At 40.3% G+C, this 18,869-nt stretch overlaps 1 protein-coding gene across 1 annotated transcript in view; it reads left to right on the top strand.

Moving 5' to 3' along the window:
* LOC131243482 (calcium-dependent protein kinase 28-like) overlaps positions 1–18,869 on the top strand; it is a 44,586-nt gene that overhangs the window by 23,631 nt on the left and 2,086 nt on the right. Inside the window, exon 10 of the mRNA XM_058242864.1 lies at positions 16,707–16,769. Coding sequence (XP_058098847.1) covers positions 16,707–16,769 — 63 coding nt within the window. The remainder of the gene's footprint in view (positions 1–16,706; positions 16,770–18,869) is intronic.

Here is an 18,869-nt window from a genome sequence, read left to right on the forward strand (position 1 = left end):
CTGATTTTTTGAGCTCGAAAATGAGTTTGAGCTTTTGCCCCAACTCAACTCGACTCGGATCGAACCTAGCTCGAATCGAATCAGTTCGGTGACTTGGTTACTTTAATATTGATGTTGCTCAGCAAGTGTTTGATGAAATGACTCAAAGAAGTGTGGCTGGTGGCAAGGAAGGTATGTATATGAAACCAACACCTTTTTTTCTTGATTTTTATGTTGCTTAGAAGGTGTTTGATAAAATACCTGTAAAACCATTGTTGTTGTCTCAAATACAGTGAGATTTTGAAGGTGCAGTCTAGGTGTTTGTAAAAATGCTGCAATGGTGAACTCGGCTCGATCTTGGCTTGAACTGGCCCAAGCTATTGACCAAACCGAGCCGAGCTGGCCAGTCAGGCTCGAGGACCGAGCCGAGCCGACTTCGAGCTGGGGTCAGCTAGTGGCCGAGCCGAGGCCAATTCGATCCAATGTACACCCCTAGATGGACTAGATCATCTGTACGTGGACCCCATTGCTGTATATATATATATATATATATAGTGAAAAAAGAAGGGATTTTGATGCTGGAACAATCAACATCCAGAGGGCACTACTGCCCAGCGTTCGTAAGGAGGGCGGACACTTTTTTGGGCACCATGATGCATGTGTTTCATCTACGCCGTCTACTCATTTTCCCATATCATTTTAAGCCATGGGCCCAAAAATAAGACAAATTTACATTTCAGGTGGATCACACCAAGGAAAACAGTGGGGATAGTGACGTCCATCATTGAAACTTCTCGAGGCCCCACAACGATGCATGTGTTTCATCTACGCCGTCCATCCATCTTCCTATATCATTTTAGGCCATGGGTCTAAAAATGAGACAAATCTACATTTCATGTGGGCCACTCCACTAGGAACCATAGTGGTAATGACACCCTCCATTGAAACCTTTAAGATCCACCATGATGTTTATATTCCATCCAATCTTTGGCACAGGGCCACGTGCCCAAGATTTGTGGGCCCAACCATGGGAAGTTGTGGACTGGAAGAGCCACCATTAAAACCTTCTGGACTTCATCATGATGTATATATTTTATCAACATCGTTTATCCGATTTTCCATATCATCTTAAGGCCAAGAGGCCTAGTTATGAGATAGATCAAAATCTCAAGTGATCAATACTGCAGGAAGCAGTGGGGACGCTGATGTCCACTGTTGAAACACTCTTAGGCACCACATAGAGTATGTACTTTATCCAGATATTTAGTTATTCTGGGTAAGGGTCACCTTGATGTACGTAGCTTATTCATGCCATCCATTTGTTTTAATAGAACTTCTGACCGTGATGTCACCATGCTATATATATGTATATATACCGGCACTGTACATCAGTTTTTCTAGCCATTCTATGTACACAGGCCTAACTGTGAGGTCGATGCAAGTTTCAAGTGTACTATGCCACATTGACATTTAACTTCTAGTAGGATCTACCATTCGGGTCATCTTAATCTCTTTATATTATACCATTTCAGGTTGATGTACCCTACGTGGGGTGTGTGTGTGTGTGTGTGTGTGTGTATTTATATGGATGAAAATATATATATGTATGTGCCATGATTAGTAACATGCTAGTATACTTGGCCTAAAAATGGTCAACACTAATAATATGCCTAGTTTAGTGTATATCATACTCATCCATATGCTCATACGCATCATATGTATGCTTGATTAAGAATGTGAATGTATCATAGAGTACATCCGGCCACGGATTGTGGATAGTACTCATATCATGGATTAAATTACTCAATGAAAGGAAAACCTGCAGTATATGCATCACAACACACTAGGGACCTGTATGAGACACGGTCACCCGTATGATCATCGTTGGATTTGATGCATGGCTTGAATAGTGTGATTCATGCACGATGCACTATGTATGGCACATTGCATCTACTTCCTAGAGATATCGAGGACGTATTTACGTCATATGGATATAGCTGGCGAATGAGTTAATAGACACCGAAAATTCTGTCACAGCATATTGGGTGATAAGGATGTCCATGGGCGAAAGGCCCTAAACGCTGTGGTACCAGTAGGACGCTTCAATATCCAGACTAAGTGGAATCATGAGCGCACGAGGGCCAAATATGATGCAGGACGATTAACCACTTGCTCTAAAAGCTCGAACTAATAGTGTGGTGAATTGATCCCTTTATCTCATTGCCCAGGCCTCACATCCATGCGTTAGGTCCTCGGATGAACCCCCCTTGTGGACCCCAAATCATATGGGTTCAGCGGGCCACCCACCCCGAGTGTGCCCCTGCATCCTACAAGCCACCCCACTCGAGCCTAACGTGAAAATGCCCCTGCAATAAGCCGTGTCTCCCACTATGTCAATGTCAATTGAAAAGGGGTGCGACCTTACCTTCTCAGGTGTAGAGGGATTTATGCTAGGTTGAGTTTGACCATCTCCGAAATGGGTTTGCTATCGACAAGCCGAGTGGGTTTTGGCATATCACTAACGAGGCAGATAGTGAGGTCTCTTCTATTCGCTGGGTTATCCATGCGATGGGCACCAGCCAATGTCGGAAGTGTACGAGATCTTAGTGATGTTCCACATGATAATCGTACTATGATGTGGATTAGATGTCAGGAATTGCTAGCTTGTATTGCATGGCTTGATATAACATTTGGCCTGATAGGCCTTCGTACTTAGGGCTGAAAGTTGGGTGGGTTCAACCCGACTGACCCGTGACCGACCCGACAATGGGTTGGGCTTGGGCATGATTTATAGGGTTTGGTCTCGGGCTTGGGCCATACAAACGCCAACCCGACAAAACTTGGGCTCGGGTTGAGGTCTCGGGTTGCCCGACCCAACCCGAACCTGATTAATATATAAGTTCCTTATAAATTAATTATAATTGAGTGCAGATCGTCTATGTCGAAGGCACAAGAAATTCCAATGCTGTCAGGTTTCATTGGTCCGCGTCAGTTCCGATGACTCGAGCTAACAAGATACACCGGATTTCTCTCTCCCAAATAGATTGTTTGATGCACAATATGATTTCTAAAGGAGTACTTGTCCTATATTTTAGCGAGCTTGTTTAGAAAAAATGTTCTTTATGATAAATAACTATATATATAATTAATAAAATTCTAGGTATAAAAAATAAAAGTTGTATTGAAAATATAATAGACTAATGTAATAATGAAAATATTAGCATATATCTACCCGACCAACCTGGCCAACCCGACCGAACCCGCTTGGGTTGGGCTTGGGTTGAGAATTCCCAACCCGAGGTTGGGTTGGGTTAGGGTTGAGGTATAGGAACCTTGGGTTGGGCTAGGGTTGATCACCAACCCGACCCAACCCGCCCGACTTTCAGTCGTACTACCTAGCCTCAATATGGCTAGCGACATTCATATATTTGATAGTACAACTCTCCATCATTTATGCATACTCTGACATATGTATATTTGTTACATGCATGGTACATGCACTCTCTAAGCTTCGTAGTAAGCTTACGCACATTGTTTACGTGCAGATTAAGCTAGACAGCAGCAATAGTACGACTAGAGTACATGACTGATCTTTTGTAGTTTTAATTATGCTTTGTATTGTCCTTTCCAACACTGTACTCGAATCCTTTTATAATAGTTAAATGTGATGATGTCTTGGTTTGTGGTACATTGTGGCTCTGCTCTTTTACAACAACAACAACAACAACAACCAAAAAACCCTGAAAATCCTCATTGTGGTATTCCGTTTCCGGGACTTGGTGAATGGACATTAAGTGCTGAAAACGGGATATTACGGAGGTTGTCAAATCTGAACTTGGATTACAGCGAATGGGCGCCAGAAAATGAATTTGGGGTGTGACAGGAGCAAACACCTAAGTACGGGTACTACCACCACCACATCCATACTACAGTCATACCAAAGCCATCAACCAAGTCCAATTTTAACTCTCAAAGTATCGAACCAATCCACGGTTGTATCCGTCTCAACTGACTCAAGTTGGCTATCCCAAATCCTCAAGCTCCTTCTAAAATATAAACATATAATGGTAAAACAACAATATCCTAACAAATATAAAACAGAAGTTTAAAATAAAATTTGAACAAATTGTGTCAGGCCGATTTGGGTGCACCTGAAAATGGTCTGAAATTCGTGCAATCCATGGAACTCTTTAACAACATTTTCCTTAAAAAAATTAATATAAAATTTGGATGAACAATGTTGAGCCAATTTGAGTACACTCGAACAGCCTAAAAGGGTCTAAAATTCTTGTGATCCATGTGATTCATCTCATTAATGCATATCCCTAACCATTTTATTCCATTCACTCAAAAAATATGAAGGAAAAAATTTGTCACCATTCGTCCCAAAAACGGCCTGAAATTGCCACAAGTACACAGCAAATAGAAAAAGTGCTCAAAAACATTAATTTATTGCATGCATATGTAGATCTAACCTCTGTAGATGTAGTTCATCAATCTAAACTCTAAACATTCCACAAAAATTTGAAAAAAGAATGAATATTGCTGGAAGATGAAGCATACTATCTAAAAAGATAAAAAGATATATATATATATATATATATATATATATATATATATATGTATATATATATATATATGGCAAATTGAACACAAATCTAACAAGATTTAGTCAATTTGGTCATATCACGTTGAATCAACTTTTATGGTAGGGAAAAAAAAAAAGGAATTTTTTATCTCTCTCTCTTCTTTTTTTTTTCGATTTTTCCATCTTGTTGAATCAACACTTTTATAGTGAGGAAAAACAAAAAATTGGAATTTTTCCCTAAACTGGCCCTAGATCTTCGATTCATCGAGTGAAGCTTAAGTCTTGTGTTTTATTCTTCAAACTTGTGCAAATTTGGTATTAAAAAAAAGGTTTTAAAACACTCATGAAGGTAAAATGTAGAAAAGAGGGGAGAATATGCAAAAATCGAAAACAACACTTTTTGAAGGGCTTGTATAAGCCGTTATGCATTTAGCGTTACTGCCTGTTATGGGCCCATAATAGCCGTTATGGCCTAATGTGGGCCCATAATAGCCATTATAGGCACAATACGGGCCATTTTTTTAGGTAGGACCATTACGACCCAGTAATGCATAATGGCCCGTGTCATTTCCGTTACGTGACGGCCATTGTGTTACCATTTTTTGAAGACCTTGATCCACATTCCGCTCTCATCCTATGAACATGTATTTCCTTAACTACCCAACATGTTGGACCCGGTTAATATTGATATTAATATTATATGTTATTATGTTAACTAATCTAACTAATATCTGTTATATATTACGATTACTTAACAATTAACATGCATCGAAGACTTTGACCTGAATGTGGAACCTCAGGTATTGTGACCCAGACCTGAATCCAAACCTTCTTGGGCGGGTCTACTCAACTCGGTGACAGCCCTACATCCACCTTATCTATGGGAAATGGCTTAGGCTGTCTTTGAATGGTCCAATCTTAATATGGTCTAGAATTCAGGCATGGGCATAGCCCATTTAATAATTGGATGTCAAGTTCGGGCCCCCCCAGTAAGGTCATGAATGGGCCCTTTCCCAAGCTCAGTCCAGCATAAATAGAAATTTGTCTAAGCCTGGGCCTGGACCTGACCTCCATTACTTGAGCCTGCAAGTTGGGCCCAGGTGTGACCCACTCTCATTTATCGAGGCCCGATCCTAACTTTTGTCAAACCATCCAGGCAGTTGCTAACCCAATTCATGTATATCTTGTCTCTTCCTTTCTTTTTTTCCTTTGTTTATTAGATGCATGTTGCTTCTTACTAATGTGATTGACTGTTTATTTAGCTGTAACATTGCATGAAACAACATTGCATCAAACAAGTTATATTGAGCACAATTCTGAATAGGTTTATGAAGCCTTGAAAAAGATTCTGCTGCATTTAAAGTCTTTAAGCTTTGGCAAAACTGGGCCAACTGGTTTGCCTATCTTACTTCAGGGTATCTTTGGGTATTCCCATGGCTGTTGGGATGTTTTCCCTCCAAATCATTAACATAAGGTTATTTGAGGCGGAAAAAATGGAAAACAAAAACCCACATAATGCAGTTTCTATTTTCTGAGCCACTCGAAATGAACAGAGGAATCTTTCCACCATAAAAATGAAACCAATTGCAATCTGGGCATGAATCTAAATTTTTTTCATGTTCCAGTTTCTTCAGATTTTTTATGTTCATATACCTTGACCACTAGATGGCCAAACTGCTCAATCACTTACTAGTAAAACCTTAGCATCCGTGGCATAAGTAGCAAGTTGTTGAGCCCCCAATTTCCCCCCAATAACCATTTTTTAGACTCTCCTTCAACATTAAATATCCCAGCATACGGCTCAAAATATATATGGATGCTTTCTCGAAGCAAGAGTGCCTTTGCTACAAGAGGACCGCCCGTCTTCACACAGGCTGGAGAAAGCTACCAAGAACCACCATGACCATCTGTTAGAACTCCAACAATCCCTGTTGAACCCTGTGAGCCCCTGAGCATCCATCGAAGTTGAATTTATCCTTGGTGAGGTACGTCCCGCTTGGAAAGTTTTGTGCTTGTCTATGTCCTTGTTCCAAAAACCATCATCCTATTCTTCCCTCTCTATTAAACCATATCTGCAAGCGAAATATCACAAAATCTGATCTAGCGCAGACCCACTCAATCATCATAGAGGTTATCCTATGGATGGCCATTTCCAGAGAAGCAATTTTGTTATTGAATACCCTGGAGTACCAGTAGAAAAGGATTTGATGATTATAGTGTGGAGAAAAGAAGAGGAGTGAGAGAGAAGAAGAAGAAAGAGTAGAGTTTGGGGAAAATGTTGTGTGTAGGCTAACATGCCCTTACACACAATGTTTATTAGAATAGAGCACATATAGTACACTACAGGAGAAGAGGAAAGCGTGCATGTGCACTTACATTAGAAGAGCCACTAAACACATACACTATACAACACTCTCTAGACTCCCCCTCACGTTGAAGCATAGATGTTGATCATGCCCAATTTGACATGAACACAATGAAGAACATCTCGACTCAAGGACTTAGTTAGTACATCAGCAACTTGATCCTCGGATCAAACAAAAGGAGTGATGATTTCCTTAGAGGCAACTTTCTTAGGAATAAAGTGACATTCGACCTCAATATGCTTGGTTCACTCGTGAAAAACTGGGTTACGAGCAATACGGATGGCTGCTTGGTTGTCATAATCAAGAGAAATAGGAGCCAAAGGAGGATTACCAAGTTCTTCAAATCTACACGAGCTCATACATTGCATGAGCCATAGCACGATATTCTACTTCAGCTAAGGACCGAGCAATAACCAGTTGCTTCTTGCTCTTCCATGTAATAAGATTGCCACCTAGGAAGGTACAAAAGCCGAATGTAGAGCGACGATCATAAGTACTATCTGCACAATCAGCATCGGAATAGCCAGAAAGATTAAGATGACTATGAGACTGAAAGCGGAGGCCAAGACTCGAGGCTAATTTTAGATACCAAAATATGCAGTATATAGCCGTGAGATGTGAAGCACGGGGAGCTTGCATGAATTGACTAACAATACACACCGCAAAGGAGAGATCTGGGCGAGCAATAGTCAGGTAAATAAGTCAGTCTACAAGTCTTTGATACATCCCGGGATCAGAAAGCAAAGTACCATCATCTGGTCGAAGCTTCTGATAAGTATCCATGGGGGTGGTAGCAGGTTGCACCCTAACATGCTAGTTTCCATGAGAAGATCAAGTGCATATTTTCATTGTGACAAGACCAACCCGGATGAGGAGCGACCAACTTCAAATCCTGGGAAGCAGCGAAGAGGACTAAGATCTTTGATCTCAAACTTGGTCTTCAAAAATTCTTTGACCTCCCACATTCCAACCGAATTACTACCGGACAGAACAATATCATCCACATACACAATGAGAACCATGATGCCCGTCGATCGACGACATAAAAAGAGAGTGATCGACATGACTACGAACAAAGCCAAACTCCAAGAGAACCTGACTAAATTTTTCGAACCATGCACGTAGGGATTGTTTGAGTCCATAAAGAGCCTTCTTCAACCAACATACAAGCGCAGGGTTGTGAGAAGTAACAAACCCGGGAGGTTGATGCATGTAGACTTCCTCTGCAAGGTCCCCATGGAGAAATGCATTCTTAATATCAAGTCGAAACAATGGCATGATAAATTAATGGCCAAGGAGATAACAACGCGAATCAAATTAAGCTCAACCACTGGAGAGAATGTCTCGAAGTATTCCACACCATGAGTTTGTGTATAACCCTTAGTAACAAGGCGGGCTTTATAGCGATCAATGGAGCCATCTGGAAGAAACTTAATTGTATAAACCTATTGACATCCAATAGGTTTATACCTTAAAGGAAGAGGCACAAGCTCTCAAGTATGATTCTTCTCAAGAGCGGACATTTCTTCTATCATCGCCTTCATCCAATCAGGACTTTGAAGAGCATGTGAGAGAGACCAAGGAATAGTTTGTGATGAAAGGGAAGCTGCAAATGACTAAAAAGATAGTGAAAGATGATCCTATGAAATGAAATTACCAATGGGGTGTTGAGTACAAGATTGTGACCATTTATGCAAGGCAATGGAGAAATTTAAACTCGAGGTAGGAGAGTCACCTGAGTCAACATCCAAAGTGAGAAGAAGAGTGGACGGCTGAGTGTGTGAAGATTTATCTTGACGATGATATATCTGCAGAGGCTTAGGTTCACCGAAATCACCGACAGGATGCTAAGGGCCCGTTTGGCTGGTCAGATTGGAAGGGATTGGATGGTATTGGAAGGGATTTGATGTTAAATCCCGGGATTGGCCAGGCGTGCCAAACAGACTCGGTGATTTGATCCCAATCCCATGGATCTTAAGACAATCCACTGACAACACCATCATTACCTTTAAATCCCATCCAATCCACCCTAATCCGTTCAAATTTGCCTGGGACGTGTTTGGTTCGAGGGATTGGAAGGGATGGGAAGGTTTAATCCTGGGATTGGCCAGGCGTGCCAAACAGACTGGATATAGCAATCCAGGGATATAACAATCCCATGGATCTCAAGACAATCCACTGACAACACCATCATTACCTAGAAATCCATGCCATCCACCCTAATACCATTCAATCCCTTCCAATCCACCTGGCCAAACGGGCCCTAAACGAAATGGAGAGGAGTTTCCCTGTGATCACTAGAGGAAGGAGGAAGAGGATAAGAGTCATGTTCCCCCTGACTCCCAAGAGGATCACAAAGGGATTGACCTGGAGCTGGAAAAAAAAAAAACCTTAAAAGAAGGTTACATCGACAGATACATATTTCTTGCAAGCAGTGTTTAAATTATCGGCGATATTATCGAATTATCGCCGATAATTTCGGTATCGCTGGAGTTCCGACATCGAAACTCCCTTTTTTCGTTTCTCTTCCGAATATCGCCGATTTTTCGAAGATTTTATCGATTTTTTGTGAAAAGTCCAGTTGTCAGCGAAAAATCGAGGGATAACTATAACAAACAACCCATTTTCAACGATAAAGGACCGATAACATTGGAGCATTGCGTAAATACGGAAAATATCCCAAAAAAAGGAAAAAAATGGGGAAACTTGCGGATTACCATACCTGCAGTCTGTAGAAGAGGAGGGCCAATCGTAGAAGAGGATGGGTGAACAGAAATTGCGGTGGGCCAATTGATTGATCGGTGTGCCGTAAGTGCTATCCAATCTCTACTTCCACTTTTTTTCTTCAAATACTCAAAAATTCAAAACCTAAAGATGATTTCGGCGAAGAATCTGATGAAGATTAGGGGATTTGGAGAGACTTTCTTTCGGAATTTTAGGGTTTCGAGGGTTCTCTTCCGAAACGGCGAAACCCTCTTTCGTTTCAAAAATAGCGCAATGGTTTTTTACGGGCGCGGATCGGCTATTGGCAGGTTGAGTAGCGAGACTCTACTGAAGTGACGTCACCAAGTTCTGTGGGCCCCACCATGATGTATGTTTTAAATCCACGCCGTCCATCCATCTGGAGAGATCATTTTAGCATAAGATCTAGAGAATGAGTCACATTCAAATCTCCAGTGGACCCCACCATAGAAAACAGTGGGGAGAGTGACACCTCCATTAAAAACTTCTAAAGGCCACAAAAGTTTTCGATCAAGCTGATATTTGTGTTTTCCCTTCTTTAATGTTTTTGTTAATTTTTGAACAGGTTAGATTTCGATAAAACATCATGTTGGGCCTTGGGAAGGTTTCAATGGTGTACATCAATCTTCCTGCTATTTTTTGTGGTGGGGTCCACTAAAGCTTTGGATCTGCCTCGTTCTCTAGGTAATGCCTTAAAATAATATCTCCAAATGAATGGACATTGTGGATACAACACGTACATCATAGTGGGGTCCACAGAACTTGGTGACGTGTAGCCAGTCCCGCTACTCAACCGATCAGTATCTAATCCGCGTCCGGGAAATCAGATTGTGTACTGGTTACACAGAACGCTCTTATCTTACTGAGTAAAATCTGTTAGGCCCACCGTCAATGTATCTAGTCTATCCACGCCGTCCATCCGTTTTTCCATCTTATTTGAGGGGTTGAGACCAAAATTTAACCATACCCAAAGATCAAGTAGACCATACCATTGGAAACAGTTGGAATAATAACTTCCACTGTTGAAACATTTCTTGGGTTCACAGTGATGTTTATTTCTCATCCAACCCGTTCATAATATAACACAGACATGGATGAAGAGAAAACACAAATACAAGCTTAATCCAAAACTTCTGTGGCCTCCAAGAAATTTTCAACGGTAGATGTTCAATTCACTGTTTCCCATTCTGTGTTCCACTGGAAGTTTGGATATACTTAATTTTTAGGCTCAAGCCCAAAAATTATCTACTAAAATGGATGGACGGAGTGGATAAAATACATAAATCACGGTGGACCCCACAAAGTTCACTCAGTACGCTTAGCCTAGGAGTTAATTGGTACGCAATCTGCTTCCTTTTAGCCTCGTGTGCGGGTGCCAACTTTAGTGGCGTCTGGATGTCACCAAGTTATGTGGACCCCACCACGATGTATGTGTTATATCCACATGGTCCATCCAATTAGCGAGATCATTTTAGGTAGTGAACCCACAAATGAGGCAGATCCAAAGTTAGGGTGGACCACATTGCCAAGGCGGTGGGGACAATGATTCCTGCTGTTGAAACCTTCCTAGGCGCTATGGCCCACAGTGGTGATTATTTGTCATCCAAGTTATTCATAAGATCACACGGAGATGGATGAAGGTAAAATACAAAAATGACATGGATCCAAAACTTTTGTGACCCCTAATGATTTTTCAATGGTAGGCATGTTCAATTCACATAGTTTCATGTGGTGTGGTCCATTTGAGCATTGGATATGCTTCATCTTTGGGATCAAGCCTTAAAATTATCTTGTAAAATGGATGGATGGGGTGGATAAAATACATAAATCACAATGGGCCCCACACAATTGACTTAGTATGATAAGCGTACTAATTTATATGGAACCACATGTCACTTATTTATATCAGTGGATTGATGGGTCGATGTTATGTGGGGCCATCATAATGATAAATATTTTATCAATGTCGTCCATTTATTTTGATAGATAATTTTAAGGCATGAGTCCAAAATGAGATAGATCTACATGACTGCATCTAAGGTGGACCACACTAAGGGAAATAGTGTTGATTAAATGTCCACCATTAAAAACTTCATAGGGCCATTATAATGATTTTTTTAAAAAAATTTTTTTTGCCAACCAACCTCTTGATTAGGTCACACAGATCTTGATGAAGCGAAAACACGGTTTAGATTATATTAGAATTTGCCACATGTACCATTTTCAAATGCTAGGTATCAAGTGTCATACATAGGCAGACTATCAAATATCACACTGATTGAATAATCTAATCCATCTTTGATTTGACATCTTTGAGTTCATTTGCTTTTATATGTCTTAATTATTGTATGCCAGTTGCATTTGTATTATATAAACTCATTTTGGTTACTATTTGAGTGATTTCTTACGACAACGCATGCCTTTTGGCCCCCATTAAATGGAAACTTCTAATTTAATGCATTCTTTTTTCAATTTTTTCATTCCTGAATATGTAAATATGTGTATTTAGGCATGTCCTGAAGTTTCACTAAAAAATTCCACCATTTTTTCCATGTTTCCCTCCTTTTCCCTGCATTTCCGGTTATCGGCGATAACGATATTATATCTTTATCTCTAGCCAGCGAAACTTGTAACGATACCGACAATTCGAACATTGCTTGCGAGTCAATGGGTCATAACATTTATACCCATTTTTACTCCAAGTGTACCCTAAGAAGACATTTAATTGCCATGGGGGTAAGTTTATCATTACTTTCATCCAAAAGTTGAACAAAGCATGTGCAACCAAATACTTTAGGTGGTAGAGGAAATTGATTATCATGAGGATACAATATAGTGAATGAAGATTTGTAAGACGGGATATATGAGGGTATATGATTAATAAGAAAAATAGAAGTTAGAAGGGCATCACCCCAAAAATGTTTAGGTAGTGCATACCAAGGAGAAGGGTGCGAGCAACTTCAAAAAGATGACGATTCTTTCGTTCTACGATACTATTTTGTTGAGGTGTGCGAGCACACGACGTCCGAGACAAAATACCATGCTTCTGCAAGAAGGACAGAAAGGCAATAGACATTTACCTCTCCTTCCCCCCTCCCAAATTATCAGAATGGAGGGTTTTAATAGAACATTGAAACTGAGTGCACACTTCATGATAAAACACTTTAAACGCATCAACCACTTCACTTTTAGATTTCAAAAGATAAACCCAAGTCATGCGCAAATAATCATCAATAAAGGTGTCAAAATATCTAAATCCAAAAGTGGAGGTAATCGGAGCTGGTCCCCAGATATCTGAGTGAACCAGAACAAAATGTTGAAGTTTCCTCCCAGAAGAGCTAGGAGGAAACGTAGCACGATGATGTTTAGACAATTCACAAATATCACGGCATAACAGTTTATTGACAGATAACGAGGGAAACAAAATTCTCAATATAGTTATAGATGGGTGGCCTAAGCGGCAGTGCCACCGTGTCATGGACTCTCGATCCAGAGAAAGGGTACTAAAGGTGACAACGGGTGTATCATCGAGAAGATAAACGCCTCATCGCTCGTGCCGCCCACCAATCACTCTGTTCGTCTGTAGGTCCTAGAACAAACAACAAGAAAGGAAGAAGGTAATAGAACAATTTAAGTATTTAGTAAGAGAGCTAACAGACAATAAATTTAATGGAAAACAAGGAACATGCAGGACTGAGGGCAGAGGTAAGGAATGAGAAAAAGAGATAGAGTCAATCCTAGAGATGAGAGTTTGGGTTCCATCTGCGATTATGACATATTGAGCATGGGGAGAAGGAGAATAAGAGGAATAGAGTTATGACTTACCAGTCATATGGGAGGAAGCTCCAGATTATATGACCCAGGAGGTAGGAGAGGATGACGCAAGAAGAGCAGTACCCGACTGGGCCGAAGCTGCGTGAGAAAGCTTAGGAATATCACGAACATGAAGCCACATCAGGGCATCATATGCAGCCCAAGAAATGATAAGAGACTCCCTTGAAGAATACCGCTTAATTGTCAAGGTGGAAGACTGTCCCTCATGAGCAACTGTGGAGGTAACAGAAGCAGCGCCATATGTAGGACAACCATGGAGCTACCAGCAATAATCAACAGTGTGATTGGTGCCACCACAATGCGAACGAAAGCGGGAACCGTCACGTCCTCGTCCACAACTACAAAGATTACGACCGCCACGACTGTGATCTCCCTCACGTCCTCGTCCATCTCTACCACGACCACCATAACCAGAAATGCGCCATGAACTCAAGGATGGTGCCCAAAGGTCAAAAGAGGATTGATCACCAGCAAGATGTGCCGAATGCTCTGGTGGCATAAATGAATGGGAAGGAAGAGCGGATACAGTAGCGCTTTGGCACATGGTGTAGACTGTCGTCAATGAGGGAAAAGGATCCTGCATAACAACCTGATCTTGAACATAAAGATAATCGGAGTTCAACCCTACTAGGAACTGCATGATACGAGTATTATCCCGCTACTTATGGGCACGTTCATGATCCTCTTTACATTTGAAAGAAAGAGTCTGATACTGGTCGAACTCATCCAACATGCCCCAAAGTGTCAAATAGTAATCTTTTAATGATCTTGAGTTTTATTGGAACCGACCAATTTCTTGAATAAGAAGGAATACCCATGAAAATTTCTGAGACTCCGAGAACATATCATAAAGTGTATCCCAAATGCCTTTAGCTGAGGATAAAAATATCACCGAGTGGCTAATCGAAGAATCCATATTATTCAACAACCATGCGATAACTTGATAATTCTCCTTTGTCCAAGACTTGTGGGTAGCATCTGTAAAGCTTGGAGGATCACCAAAATATACGACAACTTCTCACGGGCTCCTAAGAACACTTTTACAAATTACGCCCATTGAAGATAGTTGTTATCATTCAACTTAATGGATGTAATCTGCAAGAGATTTGATTCAAGAGAGCCCATGCCATGAGACGAGGGCCCTTTGTCGTCCATAGGAGACTCCAAGTAAGAAGAACTGATTCAAACAACTCTTTCTCACTCAATCCTTAAAGGGAATGAGAGATACACCTCAAACAAATAGTACTCGTCCAAAATAACAAGAAATCCAGTCAGATTTGATGCGACCGAGTGAAAAACGACCCAGCCGCATTGCCATTTGAGGTTTAAAAAAAACCACTCAAACATGAATTGTAGCTAAAAAAATACTCCATGAGTAGCTTGGGAGAAAGATTTCGGTTCATCTTGAGCAAAAAAATCAAGAAAAAGCTTACCGATTTGAGATAGATCGAAGAAAAACGGATGAGGGACCCGAATTTTGAATTTCTCTATTTTGGCCAAAACACCATGAAAAGATGTCTAAAAAATTCTTTAAAAATCATGACAAATCTTCTAAAATCAAGATCTATCAAACCCCTAAACTTTTAGCTCAAGTGGGGTCCATGTGTCCGTACAACGCTGACATCAGCCGTACAACTGCTAACGTAAGCAAGGTGACATGTCGCCTTTCAACTTGTTAGATGCAGAATGTCTGGATCTATGCTCTGATACCAAGTAGAAAGGATTTGATGATTATAGTGTGGAAAAGGAGGGGAAGAGTGATAGAGAAGGAGGAGAGTTTGGGGAAAATGTTGTGTAGGTTAACATGCCCCTACACACAACGTTTATTAGAATAGAGCACATATAGTACATTGTAGGAGGAGGAAAGTGTGCACATGCACCTACATTAGAAGAGCCACTAAACACACACACTATACAACACTCTCTAGAGTACCTTTCATTGCAAACTGCCCACATGATAGCAAGAATCATCTGCCAAATACCTACCTTGGGTTAGAAGGTGGGTGGACCACCCATCAGTCAGCTCCTTTAGGGAAGCATCCAAGGACCAACCCAAATGACTGCTAGAAATGGCTCCAGATGGAAGTAGCTATTCAATCACATGAATCTCCACCACCACTTTTGCCAAGATACCCTATTTTTTATCTTATACCCCTAATGTCTTCCCACTTCAAGGGATGGAATTTGTGCCCTTCCACCTACCTTTCATAAATAAATAAATTCCAAATGCTGTCTTCTAGGTGAATTGTTGGCCATTAAAACAAGGGTGGATATTTATGCAAGTTGGATCGGGGGGTTGGTGATGTTGGAGGGTGACTCTTGCTGCCTTGCAGTCCAATTGTTTAGGCATTGAGGAAAAGTGCTCCCCTTAGGATTTAGGCTTTGTCATCAATAGCACGAAGTTCCTCTATCATTCAATAGATGTCTCCTTCATCAAACCCTAGAGTGGCCAATTTCCTTGACGATTTCCTAGCTAATATTGGGGTTCTTAAATCTTCTCTCTACACCAGGTATTCTTATCCATTGCCTTTATGAATCCTTGTATCATTTTGCCCATTGGGCTTTTTCTTAGAATCTTTTGTTATTGATTGGAAAAAAAGGATGATGAAATGAATGTTAAGTTATGAACAATTATAAACATCATTAATGCACCCTACAAACTTAGATGGAATATAAATATTGCGGGATGTTTCTCTTTTCATTGCGTCTCTCTATTTTTTGCAATGCCTTGACAAGTAATAAAAAAGAAAGAAATAAAATCTTAGTAAACCTCATTTTTGTTTATTGCTTGAGGTTGGTAATGGTCTTCCGCAAAATAGGGAGCTTTATTAGGAAAAGTTTCCCAAGGTTGGAATAGAGTATTTGTTGTTTTCTTTCCTTTGATAGGATCAATCTCCTCCACACAAACATTTATTTGGTTCTTTAGCTTTCCCTTCACCTTGCATTTGTAATGTTGTGTTCTACTCTAAATATGCATTGGCCAACTTTTTTATAAATTAAAAAAAAATAATTAAAAAAATCAATCTTTATCTTGATGCAGTGTTCTGCCGTAATATGCATTGGGCAACTCTTCTTTTCTTTTCTTTTTTTTCTTTTTTTATTTATTTAAATTCTCCTATTGATTCTGGTTTCATACTTTTATGACAGAGCGCATGCTTTGACTCTTTCACTCTTATATTTTGATGGTCATTATGCAGGCCCTTGCAAAAGATCTTCCTTGGAAAATGAAGGAGCCACGTGTGCTGGAGATTGTTCAAGCGGTATGCGAATACTTTTTAACTTCACATCTAAACCATTAAATTCTTCTTCCATTGCTATGGCTTTCACTTCTCCTCTTGCCCCGAAAAGGTTTACATGCAGTATCCTTGGAGAAAATGGGTCATAGTTGGATTCTTGCATAACAATTTAGGTTTGTGGGTGTGAAAGAAATTCCCAGGTACAACTTTAGTTGCATGAACCTTCTACCGGTGTAGGATGTTTAACCCAATAACATTCCAAAACACTACTTCCCCACTTCTGCTCACGCTTTGTGCAATAAGGGCACAACACTTTCGTGTTCTAGGCACTTTGCCCCATCTCATAACTTCCTCACTCAAATCCCTCCCACTTCTGCTCATGCTTTGTGCAATAAGGGCACAACACTTTCGTGTTCTAGGCACTTTGCCCCATCTCATAGCTTCCTAATTCAAAATAAATTCTGTAAGGCATGATTTCTATATAATAAATATAATGAAAATGTGAAGCCAATAATCTAAAACATGCATCTGTTGGTATATTATTACGTTAAGGTTTGCTAGCCCTATGCACACCTCTGCAAGCATCCATGGTAGGTCACATTCAAGCCATGTATGAAGTGGGACCAGTTATGCCAATGACCTGGCCTAGAAATCATGCTGCTGAAATCACTAGGTAGACCACACATGCTACAATAGTGTATGGTTTAATAAAACTTTCAGAGTTTTTCTCAACCATTTGTTCCACCCGATGATTTGACCAGCCTAAATTCAGGGACATGCTTATTTTTCCCATTTGCATCAATCAAACATGCTAGTTGTTATACATTTAAAAAAAAAAATCCCTTTGTTGCTTACATGGGAAACCAAAAGTGGAAATTTGTTTACCTGAAAAAAAAACAATATGGTCAGTGCAAAATGGTTTTGGCTGGTGTAAAATGAGAGGATGTATCCTGGGATACATTGGATAAACAATGGAGCAAATGGGGAGACAAAAGATAGAAACCAAATGTAGTTATCTGAAAGGAAAGGCCTTAGGGAACTTCCCACAATTACAATGAATGAACCCACTACAATTATTGGTAGTCAAGACTGTTATTTTGGGATAGTGGAACTAGCTCCCTATTACAAACAAATTCAAAATTCTATCCCCCAACCAACTTAAAAATCATTAAGCCCAAGCGTGCCTGACCCAACCTGTTGAGTTCTATCTACCTAGGCTCCACCTAAGCTGGACCAGCCCAGCCCAGCAGTCCTACATAGGAGATCTTTGAAGCATGGCCAGGCTATACACAGTGGTTCCAACAAACCAATGGTTTGAATTCCTAAACCATGAGCACCACTTTACAAGATGTGACGTCACATATTCATCCAATAATTCCCTATGTTTATTAATTAAGTTAAAAAAATTGCAGTAAGCATTTGCAACACTGGTAGTGGTAAGAGTGGTATCGAAGTATTACAACATTTGAGAGGTCTAGGGATCAAAACCCTAAAGTAATATTTTGTTTTCTGTTTTGGGTCAGGTTGGATTGGGTCATCGAGCCCAACCTATTGATAACCTATATGGGCAGGTTGGGTTGGGTAGGGTTCAACCCAGGCCTGACCATTACTTAAATGGAACACATTTTCTGCCATGAGCTTGCCACCACTGCTAGCTGACACCCTCATTTGCCAACGCTTCATTAATACCATTTGGACCTTGATAGAGAGCAATGGTGGATTTCATTAAGCACAAAACTCAACATTCATTTGTTTTGCATTGTTGTACATTCTAACCCTCTTACATGTGCCACTTTTGACTACCACATCAAATGCAGACATCTGTATATCTTTATTTTGCATCTAATGCAGACATTTGTATATCTTTATTTTTCAGCTAATGCTAGGATAGATTCACACAGATGTCTAGAAAGATCACCATTAAGGGGTTAATTTTATGAATAACAGGATAAATATTTTATTGCAAAAGGACAAGCACAACTTACAAAACGGATGAGATCCAATACCATCATAACAATTATCTATGTCCCTGATACCAAGAGATGACCTAACAATACCGTCTTTTGAAGTATATAAAGGTTCCAGTCAAATGTTTTAAAACCCATACCAAATCCTGACTCATCT

This window comes from Magnolia sinica, chromosome 4 (genome assembly GCF_029962835.1).
Source record: "Magnolia sinica isolate HGM2019 chromosome 4, MsV1, whole genome shotgun sequence".
Lineage (NCBI taxonomy): Eukaryota > Viridiplantae > Streptophyta > Magnoliopsida > Magnoliales > Magnoliaceae > Magnolia > Magnolia sinica.